Source organism: Pseudonaja textilis, chromosome 6, assembly GCF_049901715.1.
Source record: "Pseudonaja textilis isolate UNSWEBS1 chromosome 6, rPseTex1.2, whole genome shotgun sequence".
In the NCBI taxonomy this organism is placed as follows: Eukaryota; Metazoa; Chordata; class Lepidosauria; order Squamata; family Elapidae; genus Pseudonaja; species Pseudonaja textilis.
Window position 1 is genome coordinate 41,991,393 of NC_141995.1, and position 21,021 is coordinate 42,012,413.

The 21,021-nt window shown below is 34.4% G+C and overlaps 1 protein-coding gene across 18 annotated transcripts in view; it reads right to left on the bottom strand.

Moving 5' to 3' along the window:
• WDR17 (WD repeat domain 17) overlaps positions 1-21,021 on the bottom strand; it is a 66,700-nt gene that overhangs the window by 1,952 nt on the left and 43,727 nt on the right. For 13 of the 18 annotated variants that reach the window (XM_087936392.1, XM_087936394.1, XM_087936390.1 and 10 more), the window contains 13 exons: positions 20,114-20,269; positions 18,667-18,731; positions 14,492-14,624; positions 13,748-13,839; positions 13,076-13,175; positions 10,458-10,597; positions 8,996-9,016; positions 6,239-6,350; positions 4,831-4,972; positions 4,610-4,712; positions 2,467-2,568; positions 1,412-1,510; positions 1,083-1,266 (listed from right to left, as the gene is read on the bottom strand). In XM_087936392.1, coding sequence (XP_087792518.1) covers positions 1,083-1,266; positions 1,412-1,510; positions 2,467-2,568; positions 4,610-4,712; positions 4,831-4,972; positions 6,239-6,350; positions 8,996-9,016; positions 10,458-10,597; positions 13,076-13,175; positions 13,748-13,839; positions 14,492-14,624; positions 18,667-18,731; positions 20,114-20,269 — 1,449 coding nt within the window. Of the gene's footprint in view, positions 1-1,082; positions 1,267-1,411; positions 1,511-2,466; positions 2,569-4,609; positions 4,713-4,830; positions 4,973-6,201; positions 6,351-8,995; positions 9,017-10,457; positions 10,598-13,075; positions 13,176-13,747; positions 13,840-14,491; positions 14,625-18,666; positions 18,732-20,113; positions 20,270-21,021 lie in introns of those variants that run through there. The other 5 variants (XM_087936388.1, XM_087936395.1, XM_087936397.1 and 2 more) reach the window with 5 other exon arrangements.

The following is a 21,021-nucleotide window of genomic DNA, read 5'->3' on the forward strand; positions in this document are numbered from 1 at the left end:
CAATTATTTGTAATGTTTGAAGCAAGTAGGCAATTGACAGGACTCATATAGATTTAAAGGAGAAATATTGCAATAGCAATGACAGAGACGATGCATTTCTTAGGCCCCACATTTTTTAACAATTGGAACTTGAAGAATGCTGAACTTCAGAACTGATCAGAGAAGAAGGTACAATTGGAGACAAGAAGTCCTACAAAAATCATGTAAAGCTTAATAGATGCCAACCAGCACTTTGAATTCCAATCAAAGTCACAGATAACCACTGCAATTCATATATCAGAGATGTTACATGGGCATAATAAGGTACACATCTCACTGCTCATCCCATCATATTTTGGGCCAACTATACTTTCCAAGTGGCCTCCAAGGCGGGTATACTCAGAACACATTGCAGTGGCCCATATACAAGGTGACTAAGGTGTGAGTGACTGAGTAAAGCCTCCCACGAGAAGGCAGAAATGCAAACAAGAGGTTTACAGTCCACAACTGCCACCTGCTCCTCAAATAAAAATAAAATCCAAACTGCGTATCAGATCTGTCTGAGGAAATATAACCCACCAAGAACCAAAGTTGCTAAAATCCTGAAATCAAATGATTCATCCATGTGCAGCCTGGATGAGCAGTTGTGTTTCAGCCTGTTCTTCCTCATCTAAACCAAACTGCCTCCGGGGACTAACATAATGCTAACTTGAATACGATCCTTGTAGGAGATTCAAGAAACTTCAACTGGAAGAATACAGCAATAGCACTTAAATTTATATACCGTTTCACAGTGCTTTACAGCCCTCTTTAAGTGGTTCACAGAATCAGCATATTGTTCCCAACAATCTGGGTGCTCATTTTACTGACCTCAGAAGGATATGAATGAGCCTGGTAGAGATTCGAACTGCCAAATTGCTGGCAGCCAGCAGTCAGCAGAAGAAGCCTGCAGTACTGCATTCTAACCACTGTGCCACCACGGAAGAGTGCAAGCAACTTTCCATTTGTGTTACTATTGGATATAACCAATAATACTTGGATATAACCAATAATACTCATACTTGTAGGTTCTTACAGAATGTACTCCAGTTCTGTTCCAATACCTGTATTTTTAATCCTGTCAAACAAGAGATATGAACATCTGAATGACCAGGAAGGTTAGATCCAGAAACATAATTTGTTCCTATGGTTATTTGAAGATGCTCTTCTTTAATTCGTGATAGCATTGTTGCATAAATCTGTTGTTGCAATTCAGATGGTGGTATCTGTAGTAGTTCATCAGAAGACCTATAAAATGTAGACAGGCTAGTATTTGTAAGAATAAACATAAAGTTTCACAACTGAAAAATATTCTAAAAATCCATGCAATTTTTCCACATAAAGCAAAATGTCATAAATTCACACCACGTCAAATAAAGTACCATACACCTACTTGTTTAATGATTGGCTACAGACTCTCCAAGCATCTAGTTCCTCAGAGAGTTGATTGATTTCCAGGGGTACACATACATCTCTTCTTTTTAAAAGCTGACTGAAAAAAATATAGAGTAACACAAGATAGTTCTATATAGATTACACTCCATTCCATATGGGTCAGTATACATTTAATATGGATACTGATCCATGATAGTCACATACAGTTTATATGGATCAACACCTGTCATAGTCCACAGACAGTTTAAATGTAAAATGTTTAGAACCTAATCTATGATGATTTTTTTCCCCAACTTTTCCCAACCTAGTGATCTCAGGCTGCTCCTGGGATAAAGAAATTCAGAGCTGGAGAAGGTGTGTCTATGCTCTTGCTTCAATTTCTATCTAATATAAACGTGAGGGGTTTGATACCAATTCAAACATGGTGTCAAGCTTCAAAAGGTGCTTTTGTTGCAACTATTATCGCTTCTCAACTTGCCAATGAACTATGGGGGGAAGGAAAGGGGAGACAGAACTTAGGTTCTACACATCAAGATGCCAGCCCTGAGAACTCAGGATGTTTCGGAAGGTGTTTATCAGAGCTAAAAGACTTTCTCACAACAATACCAGGTGGCTCCACTGGATAATGTGACTTGATCTAATTGCGGGGAGGGAGAACCTGAACTTTGACTATGTGGGTTTATATGGGAAATGGTCAGATCTGGTTTTGCCGTCATTGGTGCCGAAATGATGTACTCAATAAAGTTTGAATTAAGAGATTAGATCAACTCAGTCATGCTTCTTTAGTTGGATTCGTCAGTCACATGGTTTAAAACAGCTGTGAACAACTATTGAACGAATGTCATTCTTTTACTTAAACTGTATTTTCCACTAGGAAAACTAGATATATTCGAAAGTTAGACATTGATCAAATACTAATTACAGTCACAAACTGTCCACACAGATGTGAAAAATCAGGACATTTAAAATGACAGATTTTTTTGGGGTGGGGGACAAACACAGCTCTCCTAATTCCTAGAAGGACGTTCAATTAAGTTATTACAGAAGAATTACCTTGTATACTCATAAAGAGCTGGTACAATGCTGGTATATTGTCTTCTAATAGCCAGTAAAGCCCCAATGTAGCCACATAATATTAACAATTCATTTCTAAATCTGGAAAAAATATTTTTATTACTTTTCCTAATTACTATTGCATGCATGTATATATCTTATTCATATTAGAAATTTAAGAGATGTACAAAACATTAAAACAAGGTCTTTTAAAAGCAGACAAATGAACAAAAGCAAATATGCCATAAAAGGGAAGTTACTATAAAAAAGTTAAGCACACAGAAACAAATCTAGCTAGATAATTAGAATATTTTTTTTCAAATGAAAAAGAACACCCCCCCCCAAATTAACCCATTGTTATGCTATCTTTTTAAATGCAGCTTGACATTTCCATATACTGGAGTTATTCCGGAATAATATCCCTTTCCTAATTTCTTAGAACAATGCTTTCAGTAATCTCTCATGCCTGGTACAAACATAATTTATCGAAGACAAATCTCAAGGTTTGAGGATGTAATTCAACATTATATTAACATCTTTATTATTTTGGAATTCCCCATAAATCTACTTCTGTACTTTGAAATGCTATTCCAAAAAGATACCAATTGTCAAGTCCAGATCATATGGGTCAGCGATCTCTTTCTTTCCTTTCCTTTTCTTTATTGAAGGTTCTAATTCTGTAGTTCATGAGTGGTAAATCCTATTGGCATCTGCTGTGTTTGACATGTTTTATACATGTTTTTTTGCCGTATGCAGACATCTTTACATATATATTTCATTTTGCTCGTATACATTTTTAAAAACACCTTCAACATCACATTTGTTTTATCTCAATATACGTACATGAATTCTAGGTGTCTTCAGAGGACTTCAAAAGTTTGTGTTGTGACAATTACGGTATTTTCTACCATCATTATGTACTAAAACACAATCACGTAATTAGAGTGCTAGTAATTTATGTTGGATCTATTTTCCTGGTTAATCGGAGGTGTTTACAAGTTGTTTAATTTGAATAAAATTCATTTTGGTTGTTTTTTTTTAAGGCAGTTGCTTGCCTAATGATTTTTTAAAAATGAAAATATTGGTTTAGGTGAGTGTTTCTCAATCTTAACAATTTTAAGATTTGTGTGCAACTCGCAAAACATTCCTATGCATGTTATAGAGGTAGCATAAATGGGGGGGGGGGAATCTGAAGGAACAGTGCGGCCTGTTTAAAACTAGAAGTATATTCTAACACTTGAGCGTGGACCAGCCATGAATTGTCCATGACGGTTGGGGAATTATGGGAACTGAAGTTATTACATCTTAAAGTTGCTAAGGTTGAAAAATACTAGTTAAGGTATTCTTTTATCAGGTAAAGGAGAAATTCAGTTAGCTTTCCTTAAAACCATGTGTTCAAGTTTTATGTAGCATCACTTGTAGAAAGCATGGTTGGTGCCTGTATCTGCTGGTAGTAATGGAACTGTAATTCTAAATATTTGGAGGGCACTGAGTTTACGATAATTGTACCATTTTACTACCATAGAAAACCACACCTTATAAAGCCTTTCAAAAAAACTGGGTTTCCTTTTAAGATTTTCTGAAAGCAGCAAAATAAATATATAATAAACTTCAGAAAATGAGGAAAAAAATGGTTTAAGTGTTTGTTCTAACAGAATTTTATTTTTATTTTTATTAGAAGTATCTAAAGTTGTGGTTTAGAAATGTATAACCACCATTCTTGTTTATAGTATAACAATGCTAAAATAAATTACGCATAAAAAACTATTATACCTATTTATAACAAAAGGCGTAATTGGAAAAGGAAATCTGCAAAGAAATATCCATATTGTCTTTTGCAAATACAAAAGAAATTTTGTGTTACTTTAAAAACGAACCAATTTTCCTGCTACATTAGCTTTCACAGATTCTGTCTACTTTTTCATATTAATGGAATGGTTTCTTGTGTGAGACACGTAATTCAGAGAAGGGAAGGAGTGATGAGAAGAAGTATCACCCCTTTATGGCCTGGGAGACTAACAAAAATGGTTAGATAAAGATCACAGATGATGTAGAATGTTTGTATATTTATCAATCCCATGAAGCAAAATCAATGAATAAATTTGAAGACTCATTTTCACAATTTTAGTATTAAAATACTTACTCACTACATTTATGCAGCAACAATTTTTCTGTGCGTATATAGCTGAGTAGATCCAAAAAAGGATAGACTGCATCAAGTGTCCAATCTGAACTACTGATTTGTTCTGTTAAATAGCAGTAGAAAAGAAAAAAAAATGATAAAAAAGTAGAACAGGGGAACAGATAAACAAAACACAATAGTATTTTTTTCTAAAAATGGTTCAGAATTATTTCAAGGCTTACCTTTGACATACTGAATCCCTATAGGAAGTGCCTTTTCTGGTTCTGCAGTTAACAAATAATACTTCATTGACTCAAATATATTTCCATCTGTCTGAGCTTTCTCTGCTAATTGCATACATTCTTCTACATCTGGTAATCTGCACTGAAAATGACAGCAGATAGAAACAAACAAAATTAATGCAATTATCAGCAAAGAAGAGTGTAAAATTTTTCATCTTCACAAAGTGAGCCTGATACAATTGAAACAAAGCGCAGTTCTTTCTTGCAACTCCATTTTCCTCCTTTAATCTGAAGCACAAGGGCACCAGAGCATGTAAGCAGGCCGTGGAGAGGAGCAGTGTGTTTGCATTGCTCATATCTTCAGCCACTATTGTACCTCTACAATTTGCATGCTAACAAAAATTTAATAGGGCTTTGGGAACGCGATGCTCAGAACTGGGCAGCAATCCATATACAAAGATGTGTGTGCGTGTGCGTGTGCATGTGTGTGTGTTTGAAAGAGGAAGACAGAAAGGGGGAGAGAGGGACAGGAAGAGAGACAACATGCTTTCCACACCTGCTAGTGCCACCTTAAATCAAACATTTTTCCCAGTTTCATTTTTCAAGCTCAGAAGAGAATATACCATGGCCTCTTTAAGGAGTTACTGATGAATATAGTATGTATGCACACATGCACCCTTAAGCACCTTTTATCCTTGGAATTCAGGGCAGTGTATAATCTTAATGACCTTATTTTATATAATACCATCTTGCACTGCATCTATGCTTACGTATTTCTTTTAGAAGACAAATTAGACAACACTGTTATTAGGTGCAGGCACTCTTTTCCAATTGATGATTGTTTCTGAGCTTAATTGGACTAAATGTATTATGTGCACAGTATACAGTATATTATACTATGTGTCCAGAGAAGTAATCGGTTTAATGTCAGATGTAAACTTGCAAATCTACTTTTCACACTAATATAATGATCTTAAAACTTTAATGGTCATATTTCAATAGCATAAGCATGCACAGACATTTTCCATTGCCTTATGCTACAAAAATATTGACCAATTCAGTGGGCAATAAGTATTTGTCCTGAACATATTGATATTTCTGAAGAATCAATGTCTTAAGGTAAAATATCATTTAAAATTACTGCATGTGTACAAATAATGTGAGATATTTTTCCCTACTGCTTTTGTAATTCAAATGGAAGTATTCATTTTCCCAACATTCTTAATTTGACTCTCTAGCAGTTTTGATGCCAAATGAAAGTGGGATAACTTAAATAATGTGAAAGTGAATCTACAGTTCTCTGTAATAGAAGGAATCTTCTAATAAACATAACTAGGAATTAATGAGCATAAAACCTCTTCTGCTACTCACATAAATGGCTAAGAGACAGTTGGCCTCTCAAGTGTACCTTTTCATGTAGGTCATTTATCTCTGCTGTGCATCCAGGATAAAAAGCACACAGTTTTATTAACTGTAGTTCATTATCAGGAATCATCATGAGAAGATCTCCTGCTAAATCCCTATGAAACAATATGCATAAGTGAGGCATTTCATAATGTGCAAAAATGAAGGAACAAGTTCAAAGATAAGACTATTCGTACTTCTTTTTATTCATTTGTAAATAAAAGTGGAACAACGTTTTTGAAATAAAGAGCTCTGAGAAAGCATGGTTAGTTTAGAACAGTATTGTTGAAACTTGCCAACTTTAAGATGTGTGGATTTCAACTCCCAGAATTCTGGTTTAGAAGATAATTAAAGCTGTAACATGCTAAAAACACGTGCAGGTTCTCTTCAAATGATCATCTAAACTAGGAAACCAGGAATTAACTTCAGTTTGACTTATGATAACATACTCTCCATCTTTCCAGGTTTGGAAAGTGAAACCTTTCTCTTAGAGCAAATCACAAAACACAGGTAATTGTGATTTGCTCAAAATGTAATTTTTCAGCAATCCTGGGATAATTTGATCAAACTATGTTTGTTCTAAAATATTTTATCCAAATGTTTTCTGGTATGGAAGCAGATATCTTCCCTTTCTTGTATAGAAGAGACAGAAATGCAAGAGAAATGTAATAGAGCTTGCATTTAAAATATCTTTGTTCTGTTAATATCTATAACTCAGCTACTTGCATAATTGCTTTTTCTGATCCTAAGTTAGAACATTATTCCATTTAGGAATGCTTTACTATCTCAGTATAGAGAGTACATAAAAGCTGGCTTAATTAAGAGGAAATTTATTTTATTATTTTACCCTTATACAAGGAGCTTCTTATGAACTCTTGGAAAATAAATTCATGGTTTTGAACTATGAATTTTATGACTGCAGAAATTTTCCTGCAAGCAATCCATTTATACATGGTTGTGCATTGTATAACCAATAAAATACAAACCAATCAAACTGTTATCATAAAAGACAACTCAATCAAAGTGATCAATAATTATTTCCAGTGACCTCTTCTGCATATAACATTATCTTATGTCTTTTGCTTAATGCATATCCACCTATCATAATATAGTAACATGCACAAAGCAATCTATATGGTTTGTTCAACAAAGCATAGTTTGTAGAATTGTATTATTTATTTCAATTTAGACGTTCCTCCTCTTCCTGACTATAATTGATTCTAAGCAGTTCACAAATAATTACACAGAAAACAATAAACACTAGACGGGATCCATGCATAAGATACAGATAGAAATCTTTAAAAGTTACTAGTAAGTATGTTGTTTTTATACAAATCCATTCTTTATATTCCTAGGAGTACTGGTAAATACTAATATGTATTGTATATAAATAAATAATTTAGAATTATAGAAGCAGAAGGTTGGAAGGGATGTTGGAAGTCTTCCAGTCTAAACTCTGCCAGGGCAAGACTTCTCATACCATCCTAAAAACAGCTGTCCATTCTTTTTTTTTCCAATCTCAAATGATGAAGTACCCATAACTTCAGGAGAAAAAGCTGTGCCACTGTTTAAAAGCTTTGACAGACAGAAAATTCCTCCTTCTTTCAAGTTTAGATCTCCATTGGTAAACTTTGTGCCCTTCCGTTCTTATCATATTATCCAATATCTAGTCTACAATATCCCATCAAGTATTTTAAGATTACTCTAAATGTAATAAGTTTCTTTGCTCTTAAAGCTCCTTATCATTTGTGTTGCTCTTCTCTGTACTCTTTCAAATTCTTCAGCTTACTTTTTGTATTATGGGGACTACAACTGAATACAATATTCTAGGCGCAGTCTGATTTGTACAGCATAGAACTATTACTTCCCAAGATAGTGACACTACACCTCTGTTGATGAGGTCCAAAACTGCATTGGCTCTTTTGTCAGATTCATAGTCTGGGTGATTCATAATCTGTAGTCTACTTGAACATCCAGATATGTCTTGCAACTATCATTGAACTGTATTTTGTTGGATAGGTCTCAATGTTCAAGTCTATCATATTCCTTTGAACCTTTATCTTGTTTTCTGAGGCACTTTATACTATATTGTATACCTTATGTTCAAATAAAATGACACTATAATGAAAGCTCCAAAATTGTTTGACATTCATATTTCTATATTTTTTATTCAATTGTGTCTAATTCTTGGAGATTGCCCTGCAGTTTTGTTGGCAAGCTTTTTCACAAGTGTTTTTGCCAGTGCATTCTTAGGGCTGAGACACAGAGACTAACTCAAGTTCATTTAGCTAGTGTGGGGCCCAAGGTGGCACTTTAATTCACAGTCTCTCAGTTTCTAGCCTGAGGCCTTAACCACCACATCAAACTGGCTCTCTTAGATATCTACCTCCATATACCACACATACATACAGAATTGATATGTAACTCATCAATTCTAGGTGACACATTTACAGTGTAAGAGGATTTTTAATTATAGTAGTTTTATGCTACAAAAACTGCAATGATTAAACTATAGATATTAATGGTGTCCCTTATGGGTAATGGCATGTTTTAGAGAATTTGTCCTTCATCTTCTCACAATTAAAACTCTCATTGGAATCTATATGATGTTTTCTAAAACTTTACCAATTAATCTATTATATGTTTCATACTAATAATATTTTATTGAAGTTGAAAAATCAATATCCATCTGATTGGTTACTGTTATTTTTAATGTAATCAAAACACATTTAATATTTATCTCTAGAAACAAAAAAGGTACCTGTATCCAGGTGATGGAAAGCTATAATAAAGATATTCAAGTTGTAATACACAAAATAGTACTAAAATATTAGTATCAACATCCACTCAGTTAAATTTCAGTTCAGCGTTAATTTTCTATCGCTCATATATAAGGAGAAAAATTCACAAATTTCCCAACTCAGAGGCCAAAATATTAAAAATATTACATGTCCAAGAGAGGAAACTAAGCTGTGAAGCAGGAAAACATTGTCTTCTCATAAAGTTCTGGTCCAGATTATGATCCAAATACATATGATTTTGAAGGACATTTTAAAAAGGAGATTCATGATCCAGCAGAATGAGAAAGAGACCATTTTTATCTTTCCTCACAGTCTCTACTTCCCACACTGTTGCAGAATCCCATGAAATCAAAATAAAATGGGAGTTGGAAACTCCTGGAAAAAAAGAAATAGAAGAAAAAAAATCATTGCAGAAGCCTCAAATGGATCATAAAAATATTTACAGCAATGAAGTTTGGTTCTGACCCAAATATATGTGATATGGCATATAACTAGATAAGTCAGGCCAGTATGTACTAAAATGGTATAGCCAACTGGCAAATATAATACATTTTTTCATATGAAAGTTCATATTTCTAAATATTATATTTCCCTGGGTCTTTCTTACAGGTATGTTGACACATCTGTGGCTCTATATAACCCTCATTCTCATTCTGAAGACAAAAGAATTCAAAAAACAAAATATTATATCCTACTATAAGCAACCTTGCTGATTAATTCCCTCTTTTTCAAATCAATGTTGCCCTTGGCTACCCCATGACAATCCCGGCTAGAATAAGATGAAGATGAAAGACTGGTGGGAGTCAAGGAAAAAATTAAAAATGCAAATTATATTTGTACTGGAAGAAAAGTTATTAATAGTGACTATTTCTATCCTCTAGGAAGTAAAATATTCATTGTGGGCCACTTTTGTGGATTATTTAAATTTGTACAGACTTTTTTCTAATATATTCTTAATGAACATAGAAAGATCTTACTACAAGTGAATTACATGAGCAATTTATGAACAGGCACTTTGTACTCCCATGAAAATCATGTTAATGTTTTTAACACTACCACTGGAATAATAAGCTCAAAATATGTGTATATGAATTAGTTCTAGGCAGTACAGGGAAACAAACCTAGTACACAAATGTGGTTATAATATATTTCAAATATGCAAGCAGAGCACAGTCCTAGAATTCTAATAAAAACAACTTCTTCCAACTGGTATATTAGTTACTATTTCAAGGTGCTTGAAAATAGCCAAATGACCATCTCTCACTAATCTTATACAATGTTTCTCTGTTCTAAGGACACTGTAGCTTAAATCCTAGGATATTAAAAAAAACAGCTTGTTAAAAGCTAATTCTGAATACACAAGGCTTCTGTATTCTGTCCAGTTTCTAAAGAAATAAATAATTTGGACTAAACAGTTCTTACCATGTTGGAATAGTCATACATTTTCTTGCCAGTAACTCTAGCGCATAATGAGTTGCCTGAGCTGCACATTCTCCTAAGACAGTGCCCACACTGACTGCCAACTCCAGTTCATTTCCTCGAATCAGGTTTGCCATGGCAAGCTTGCTCAATTAAAAAAAAAATCATTAAGCCTAACAAGGATTCATTGTGACTATCATATTAGCATTCATTTTCAAGCCCACATTTCAGGGTGACAAATCATGCATCACCGAATCTGATCTACACATTTTGCCTAAATCTTTTCTTTATAGCCTAGCAACCTAAACAAACCATGAATAAACCATTTCAATGGGAGAGTAGCTAGAGCCAAGTTACTGTCATTATCTGGACTTTCTAGAGTGAATGAGGAACTTCTTTTATTTATCTGACCTTTATGAAAGGCAGCCAGAAAGACCAGACCAGAAGTAGTAAGGAGGGAAAAATTTGGCTTCTTTCCCCTTAAGTTGGTTTCTCATCAGTCAAGAAATGCACATTATAAAGAGCAGGTAAAATATCTATACACCATAATTTACTGCAAAATGTATGCCATGAATCCACTGTAGAATTCTCACTTCATAATTTATTATTTTTTTCTTACACACATACACAAACACACACACGGATGTAAATTTTACTCATTATCTTATTAATATCTAGCCTCAGGGCTGTAATAAATAAATATGAATTATGAAGATGAAGATCTGAACATTTTAATTTTCTTTAAGGACCTTCAGGATTCAGGAAACTCTGAGATTATCAGCTGGGATGAGTGACAGCTACTGTTCCCTTAACAGCAGTTTCTCCACTCAATGTTCCTTTATGAAGGTCTGCTAAGAAGTGTTCCACATGATCTATTACAAAATTGTTACTTTATGAATATCATCTTTCTGACCAGCTGCTTTTCAGATGAGGAACTTGGTTTGAAAAGGAGTTGCCTTGCACAGTCAACAGTTTTATCAAATGTTTAACCTTAATATTTATATTTACCACATACACAACAAATATAATGAACATTTCTGAAGGAAGAAAAAGATTACCAGAGAGTGTCAAATCACAAAAGATATTACAAGGGAAGGAACTATATTTTGTATCCAGGAGAATATTCAGGGCACATATTAGTGCCACTTCTAAATATGGATGTTACCATAGCAGCCTTAATAAATTATCTCATATGGAGCATATCAAATTATCCTATTCATCACTAAGAATAGTAATGGAAATAATATTATCACTAAACAGCAGACAGTATTCCCAAACCCTTCATAACTAAACATTTTATCTGTGTGCATGGCAGTTTCAGGAACAGTCCACATATATGGATCCTCCAGGCACTTTCATTTCCTGAAATACATACATTTATGGCACCTCTGTGTCAGTCTTAAACTTGAGAGCTGAAGTATAAAAATGTATTTGTAGATATTTCCAGCACATTTATACAATGGCCCAGATAAAAGTATGAGTTATTACTGTGTTCATCACTGAAATTTATCATTCCTGAGTCTCTCCCCACAAATCCTGGCCACTATTGTTATTCCATCATGTAGTAATGTCAGAAGACTCACATGTAAAAAAAAAAAAATCCCATATTTTAAAACATGATGCGTAATCTACATACATTCATTTAGAAAACTGTTATCTAAGCACAGTCATAACAGTTTCTGAGGTTTTCAAACCATTGATCTTTCCCAATGCTATCTGAAGAGGCTAAGGATTAAATCTGTTATATTTATGAATGAATAAATAAAATTTCTAATGCAGAACAGTGCAAAACAATAAATCCCAGTACCTTCTTATAATACTGATGATCAGCCTCACCAAATTCCTCATTGTTTTTAATAAGGGGGCAATCAATTAGGAAATGATTGCATTTTTATTTTATTTTTTAAAATGGATGTGAAACTTTATCATCAGAATGTACATCAAGCATCCTTAATTAGCTAACAACATCAAAAGTGGAACACACCTTTCCTACAAAGTGACCTATATTTCAATTTCTTCTCCCCTTGCTCCTGTCTGTCGTTGTACATAATTGGTATGACAAGCACATGTTTATCTGACAATAGTATGATCCATGTGCAATATCATGCAACAATGAAAAGCCTGTTATGTAAATTTGATCAGTGAGAGCTATCTACTTTTAAAGTATTAATCCTTATAACAGTGTTGTTGTTGTTAGTTGCAAAGTCGTGTCCGACCCATCGCGACCCCATGGACAATGTTCCTCCAGGACTTCCTGTCCTCTACCATCTTCTGGAGTCCATTTAAGCTCACACCTACTGCTTCAGTGACTCCATCCAGCCACCTCATTCTCTGTCGTCCCCTTCTTCTTTTGCCCTCAATCGTTCCCAGCATTAGACTCTTCTCCAGTGAGTATAACAGTAACTTTGTGTTTATTCCTACAAAAGATGGCTTGGAAATAGTATCTACCAAGCTAGATTTAATCTTTTATACATACTTTTATATTACCCATGGGTCAACATCCTGAATTCCCTTGGGATGTAACAACAATTTAAAACAATTTAAATTGGGATATGACAACAATATAAAAGCAACAATATTACCTTATTAGATAGAAAGTGTACAACAAGAAAATCATTTACCTCAATATTCTCAACAGCTAAATGGCAACAAGCAGCTAGCACTGCACAGCCATCCTGAAAATACCACTCAGCGAGTTCTTTACTGACATTATGTAGAAGACTATAGGAAAGAAATGATTTTAATAATTACAACCAAAAATATAACAACTTTTCCTACTTTAAAATTTCCTAAATCCACTGATTCTTTTATCTCTCTCTGATTGCATCAACATTTAGCTTAAACTCTTTAACCAAATCAACAAAATATATCTGTTTGTCTAAATTTTATCACTGGCACACAAGTATCCTCAATGTGGTAACTGTAAAAGATTAAATCAACTCAGTTTCATTAAAAAATGAACTACTTAAGCTCTGTCCAGCTCCAACTTGGAGGGATTTAATTTTATTTTTGACAAATATAATTGACAAATAAAATCTTAATCTGTCAGTCTATAAACATTTTTTAAAAAGAGCTATTTTTACATTTTTTTTAACTTTAACCAAAACAAAACATAGACAATTAGCATACAATTAACACTGAAAATATTGTTTTATAAACACTCTACTCAGACTGCGTACAGCAATGTTTTATTTTATTTTTTTAATTGATCCATTATTCTACAATGTTTTTCAATCTATTAACAAGATAAAAACATATGCAAAATGCATGTTCTATTTTCTGTATAAACTTACTCATTGTAATTGTCTATGCTATTCCCTTCAAAATGTTCTGATTCATCTGCTACTGAACCCTGAAATGCTTTTATATTTCCTTCACATGCCGCCTGAAATCAATAAAATAGTATGAGCCAAAACTAATACATTATTCATTATCACTCTTAGCACCAGTCAAAGATAGGGAGACACCAATTTACTTGTAAATTAGACTTCATATAACAGTGGTGAAAATATTACCACTGAAGTATTATTTATAATACCATGGTATTGTTAACCCAAATTCTCAAGTTTTGTTTGATAGCCTACATAGAAGCTCAAATAAATGCTGCATTTGAATGTTTGGCATTCTGAGATTTTGCCCCAACTTATCAGCATTATTTCACTTGCCATATTTATAACAAAATAGCTAAAACTTGCACCACTCCACAGGGACAATAATACATGATAGTTCCATCTATAATTAACTATCTATAATTAATTTGAAAAATTAATGTTTGCAAATCAGTTTTTTACTATTAGTTTTAATACCAAATATGTTCTGAATGAAATATTTGTATAAATATTATTTCAGTTGTGTACTCAACTTATTTTTCAATCATTTAGATAATTTATACCAATAGTGTTTTCTTATACAGTATGCTGGAGTTTTTCTATAAGAAAAATGTCAGAATCTATAGGTAAATAGTATGTCATTAAAGTTTTATCTTATGGTAAGATGTATAATATTTATTAGCCTATGATAAGCACATGAAATAGTACCTGTGCAACTAATAGAGCTTCTTTAAGTTGACCTCTCGAAATGAAAAATGTAACAAGCTTCTTCACATCACCAATAGCTAAGCAGTATGGAACAACTTCATCATTTTCTTCCTGAATTAATTGGTCAGCTCTCCTAATCAAAATCAAAAGTAAATGATTTATTTATTTACATTTCAGTTACATTTAATATTATATCTATTCATTTGCAGAACTTGAAGTTTTTATATTAGTTGCTATAACTTTCCTGTCTTCTCAAATGCGCCCTATTCTTTTTCCAAACATGATTTTAAAAACACAGAAATTCTAATTAAAAATGATCTTCACTAATGTTGCTTTAAAGAACATAGGCTTGCGAAAAACATTTTATGTGATCACTGCAAGTTGCTTTTTAATGACAAATCACAGTGTTGTCCCGAGATCAGATCATCAATTACTTCTTACTATTTCAGTTGCAAGTCCCACTTATAAGGCAATCCATAAATCATTGGTATGAAAAGGTAAGATGTATTTAATCTTAAATCCTTCACAGATTTATCTACTTACTTTCTGAAGTTATTTAAGTTGGTAGTGATCAACATATGCAGTATTCAGAAATGGAATTCTACATTTTAACTAGTAGCTGAATGAAAAGAATATTCCATGTCTATTTTGAATCATCAGCTTCAGTAGATAATGTTGGCATTGTAATGTTTTAAGTAGGTGCATTTATATCTCACTTTCTCCAAATCATGCATTCTTTAAAAAATAAACTTCAATTATATCAGCTTAATTCTTTTCCTTAAATTAAAAAGTTCCAAACTTGACAATTTCTTCATAGAGAACTCCAGTAATCTTTTTATCATTTAGGTCACCCTTTGTTTTTCTAATTGTTTTTTTTAACAGTAAAAATGTCCTGCTATAATCTCACAAATATTTTTATAGTCATGTGAAAAAAAGAAAATATACCTTCTTTGATTTTTATGGTTTTACATATTAGGACATCTTAAAAGTCATCTGGTTCTCATCAGTTTTTAAAAACACAACCTCAGATGAACAAAAACATATGATTTATTACACCACGTCATCATTTATTTTATCTATGGAAAGCCACGTGTGAAAAACTAAATACACCTTATGGTTCAATTGCTTGTAGAACCACCTTTAGCATCAATAACATGAAGTAATCATTTTCTGTATGACTTTTCCAGGAATTTTGGCCCATTCTTTTTTACAATATTGCTTCAATGCACTGAAGTTGGGGGGGCATCTGGACTTTGACTGGGCCATTGCAACACCTTAATTCTTTTATTTTTCAGCCATTTTGTAGTAGATCTCATGGTGTACTTGGGATAATTGTCCTGTTGGATGATGCAATATTAACCAAGCTTTAGCTGTCAGAGATGGCCTCATATTTGACCTAGAATACTTTAATATATTGAGTTCATGGTCAGCTCAATGACTGCAAGGTGCCCAGTCCTGTGGCTACAAACAAGCCCAAATCATCACTCCTCCATACCATGCTTAATGGTTAGTATGAGATGATTGTGCTGATATACTGTGTTTGATTTTTACCAAACATAGAACTGTGCAACTAGCCAAACATCCCCACTTTTTTCACTTTCTAAATCACCTCTAATTCTTCCTTCAGACCCTTTTCCAGCTTCTTATACTCTTTCTTCCTGGTGTTGCTGTCATTTGGCATATTTATTACCACTGTGTTATGTTCCATGTCTATTTCCAGGATGTCTAATTGATTGGCCAATATGTACCTGTTGATATGGATCTAGAAATCCCACAGGATCTTAATGTTGGTCTCCATGACAGTCTATGGAATTTCCCAACTGGACTTGGGAGAGTATAGCCCAGTGGTCTCCAATATTTCCAGCTTTGCGGACTAGTTGGGGAAGAATGGATGGTTCCATGTGAGCAGCAGGTGAGAGCAGCAACTCCGGGCACATGTGCCTCTCACTTGCACACATGCCTGCTGCTCACACAAATGAAGCTCTGTGCATGTGCTTGCCCATTGCGTGCTCAAGTGAAGCTGCAGACACATGCGCACTCACCTGTTGCTTTGATGGCCTGGTTATGAATGGGCCATGGCCCAGTAATGGCTAGTGGTCCAGGGTTGGGGACCCCTGATCTAAGCCATACATTGTGAAGATGTTCCTGTACACAATGCCAGCTACTTGGTTGTGTCATTCAGTGTATACTGTTCCTGTCCGTATCTTATATTCTACCGTTATGTGTTGAATTGTCTCTGAGGCATCTCTGCATAGTTTGCACCGCAGGTTCTATATAGTGTGGGAGACCATTGCTTCTATGCATCCGATACTTAGTGCCTGTTGTTTTGCTGTTGCGATCAGTGCTTCAGCCCTTTCCAGTCTTTGGTAGGATTACTCAATTTCAAATCTCAAAGGAACTTCCATGCAGGGTCTTTTCTTGCCATAGCATTCCCCTGATTGATCTTCATCCCATGTCTACTGTTGCCTCAGACATTCTTTCACCAAGTCATCTTTAGACGACTGATGTACTTCTGGATCTTCTACGTTTATTCCATGACAGTGGTTTGATAGTGCTCTCTCTGTGGCTGTCTACAGTCTCTGGGTATTGGACTATGGATGAAAATCCATACATTGTGAAGAGCTTGACTTCGGCAGCCTCCATATCTTGATGTGTAGAATTGTAATTGCAGGAATGTTCCAATCTCGGATGGCAAACCTCAGATAGAGAATGTTTCCAAGCAAATACAACTCAGGCAAACAAAGTCACTAATCTATGCATAAAGGAGGATTAGAGAGGGGAAATAGACATATATTAGACTTTAACTAGAGATAATTAATTGTATGGATTACTGTACTAAACAGTAACGAAAGTTAAGCAGTAACCAAAGTTAACCAATGATGGAGGATAACTAAAAATGTATATAAATACAAAACTACACTCCAATAAAGATCATAATAATTCAGTTGTTCATGATCAAACAATTCGACTGACTTGTCATTACAACACTAATGTACATACAGCTTGAAGTCATCCTTGTAGAGATGGCTGCTGGTAATTCCTCTTTTGGATCTATATCCATTTCTTGTGATTATCTAGCTAACAGGTTCAAATATATGCAGAACAACAGCAGGAACAGTGTATCATCTTGGTGTATGATGGATGGCCACTTTCGGAAGCCATTTTGAGTTGAATTCCACTGTCTTCCTTAGTTCCAAAGAGTACTTGACAAAGATCTTTATTTTTTGTTGACCTTGCTGCACAGATCCAAGGGTATGGCACCGAACTAGGCTTCTCGTGGTCAATCAAGGCTATACTCAGATTGGCTCATGTAGACCTTGAGTCTTGGAAAACTGAACAACTGGTGTTTTGAGCCTCTAGTGTGATACCCAATGTCCTTCGAGCTCTGCTCATATTAGTTGCTTGCATGGTCCTGTAGCTTAGCAACTATAGTGCTTGCTCGGACTTTCCATATTATGGGGAGGCAAATTATTTGCTGGTAATTGGATGATGCTATCTTTTGGAGGGAGAGGGCTTTCATGATCAACACTGTTGTTCCTTATGTTACCCATTATGGATGGGAGATCTTGCTGTTAGTAGCTGTACATTTGTGGTGCTAGGGATTCATGCACTGCTATAGTTTCTTTAGTCAGGGAGTATGTCTCATGTCCGGGCTGGGTGCTCTCCACCTCTTCAGGTTCTTGATCTACTGTTGGATGCATCCTCTTTAATGTGGCGTGGTAGTGTTGATTACACCTCCAATTGTTCATCCGGGTCTTTTTGAGCCAGGATATAATGTGTAGTTGCTCCATCAGGGATTCTGAGGGTAGCTTCCTCTTCACTGTGTCCAAATGTTGTTAACAAGCTGTTTCTCAGTTAGTATGGATGTAGGTCTTAACCATTTATACTTCCTTCAAATATTTCATATATTCTTTATTAGATCTACCATTATCATAGTATTCATCAAAATGTAAATGTGTGTGTGTGTGTGTGTGTGTGTGTGTGTGTGTATAGAAGGATGGGAAAAGTGAAAAATTACAATAAGTAATTTCTAATTCTTAGTTAAAAATATTTTATGCAAAAGTATACATTTAACTGTGCAAAAAAACCCTATCTTTAAGCATCACACTTCCAGCTGCAAAACCTGATAGTCAATGTAAACCTGCAGTATACTTTTTTTTAAAAAAAAATCTTACCTTTGCATTAATTTCTTCCAGTATTTCATAGATACGCCTGGTGCAACTGATAGTGCTCTGTCCCACTGAAAAAATAAATTATGCCTAATATTACTTCCACCACAGATTGTGTGTGTGTGTGTTTAACAGTCTTTACTTTTGCTTGTGTTATTTATTTCCAACAGTACAGCTAAACATAACATTAAATTTTCAGTTATATTTATAAAGGAATTCTATAGGAAAACAAAAATCAGTAAAGAAATAGGTATTTCTCACTGTCCAAGATAGAATTGGAAAAAAATAGTGTTTACTTCAAGGGGTAATCTGATGGACAGGTATTTTCTGATGGATTATTACTTCTAATCATTATATAATTAGTTTCACTTTCTTTAATAATAAAAAAAGTTAGAAAAATAGTATTTTGATAGCAATTAATATAAAAGTTGAAAACATTTGAACTCTCTTGGAATGTCCCTACAGTATTTGGTGTCTCCTAGTGATTGCCTGGCTAAGTCCCTGCAGCTTTCTTGGCAAGATTTCAGAAGTGGTTTGGCATTACATCCTTCCGAGGGTTCCTTCCCAGAGTGGCTGAGCCAAAATCACCCAGCTTGGTTTGTGCCTAAAGCAGGACTAGAATTCCCAGTTTGTAGCCTAATGCCTTAACAATTACACTAAACTGACAGTATTTGAGACAAGTCAAATACCCCAATATTTTTTTTTTCTGGAAGTATCAAAGAATTATATGCTTACAGTATAATTGAATGGAATTGATCTTTTTTACATAAATTATTAAAAGCAACCATATAATACATTGTCAGAAACAGATTTTACTCAAATATTTCTGGTTAAAAATAATGCAAAAAATAAAAACAGAAAACCATTTATATAAAAAATAATTGACAGGCTGCCCACCATTCACTTATTTAAAACAAACTCATATCCCTTAGATCAGGGGTGTCAAACTGGTGGGCCGGATGCATCACACGCAGGTCACACCCACCTCAGCTCTGCAAAGGGAAAAAAACGCTGCGATACATCACATGATGCAACGTACCATGGACAGTTTGACAACCATGCTTTAGATTAATTGCAATGCATTTTATGAGCCATGGTGGTGCAGTGGTTAGAGTGCAGTACTGCAGGCTACTTCTGCTGCCTGCCGGCTGCCTGCAATTTGGCAGCTCAAATCTTACCAAGTTCAAGGTTGACTTAGCCTCCCATCCTTCTGAGGTGGGTAAAATGAGGACCCAAATTGTTGGGGACAACATGCTGACTCTGTAAATCACTTAGAGAGGGCTGTAATTATATATGTAATTTATAATTTAATTATAATTTAATTATATATAATTATAAGTGCTATTGCTATTGCTTTTGCTCTCCTTTCCCCAATATTTTCCTTTAAAGTGATTTACGATATTAGTATTGAGTATAATAAATTTATGCACTGTAAAATTGTCCAGATGGTTACCTCTCCAAGCTCCACCATAAGCTCACAGTATCTCTGAATTTGACCTAGTCTCAGATGTATCTCTGCTGCTTCTTTTAGTCTTTTCTCCTTGCTAGGTACACCGATACCTCCTCCAAATTTAGACATCTTTACTGTTGTAAGTTCTTGTGCTTTAGACTAAAAGGATAAAAAAATTGTTTCTAAGACACGTGTACAATGTTGCAGGCATGAACTGTTCTGAACATTTCAATATTTTGGAAGTCCGTGCCTAAACATATATGCTTTGTTTTGTATGCATAACAAAATGAAGCCGTTTTGTTCAGGGAACAGATACAAATATGAGTAGTATAGAAGTAATTTAGGGGAGAAAATGTAGGGAAAAGTCGGACATCAGCAGTGTTGGTGGATGAAAGCAGACAGGGAAGACAAGGTGCTGGAAAAATTAGTTGGGTAGATGCTGGAAGAAAAAACAATTGAAGAGAGTCTTGCCCTATCATTCTACCATCTACCCTGAAAAATCACTCCAGAAACTTTCTAGATTTGATATGATATGGGAGACAACCAAAAATATTGTAGTTTTTTTAAAATCAAAGAAAAAGTTCAGTAGAACTTCGTACTATTTTTTCCTAAGTTAGAAAGAAACTGTATTTTCCATTTCATGCAAAGCTTAATATATGACCATGTCATATAGTTAGGTTTCCCCTATCTCTAGAATGGTTCATATTTAATATAATTGTTCTCATCACATACAGTAGTTAATACTCCTATGATTATGTGAAAGAGAAAATAAATGTTTGATATAAATGAGTACCCAAACAAATCTGCTTCTATTTGTGACTCAAAGGAATCTTATTTTTGTTCCTCTAAGCAAAATCCTTTCTGGTAGATCACATAGTTAGACAAAGGCAGCTGTCTGGCAGATAATACAT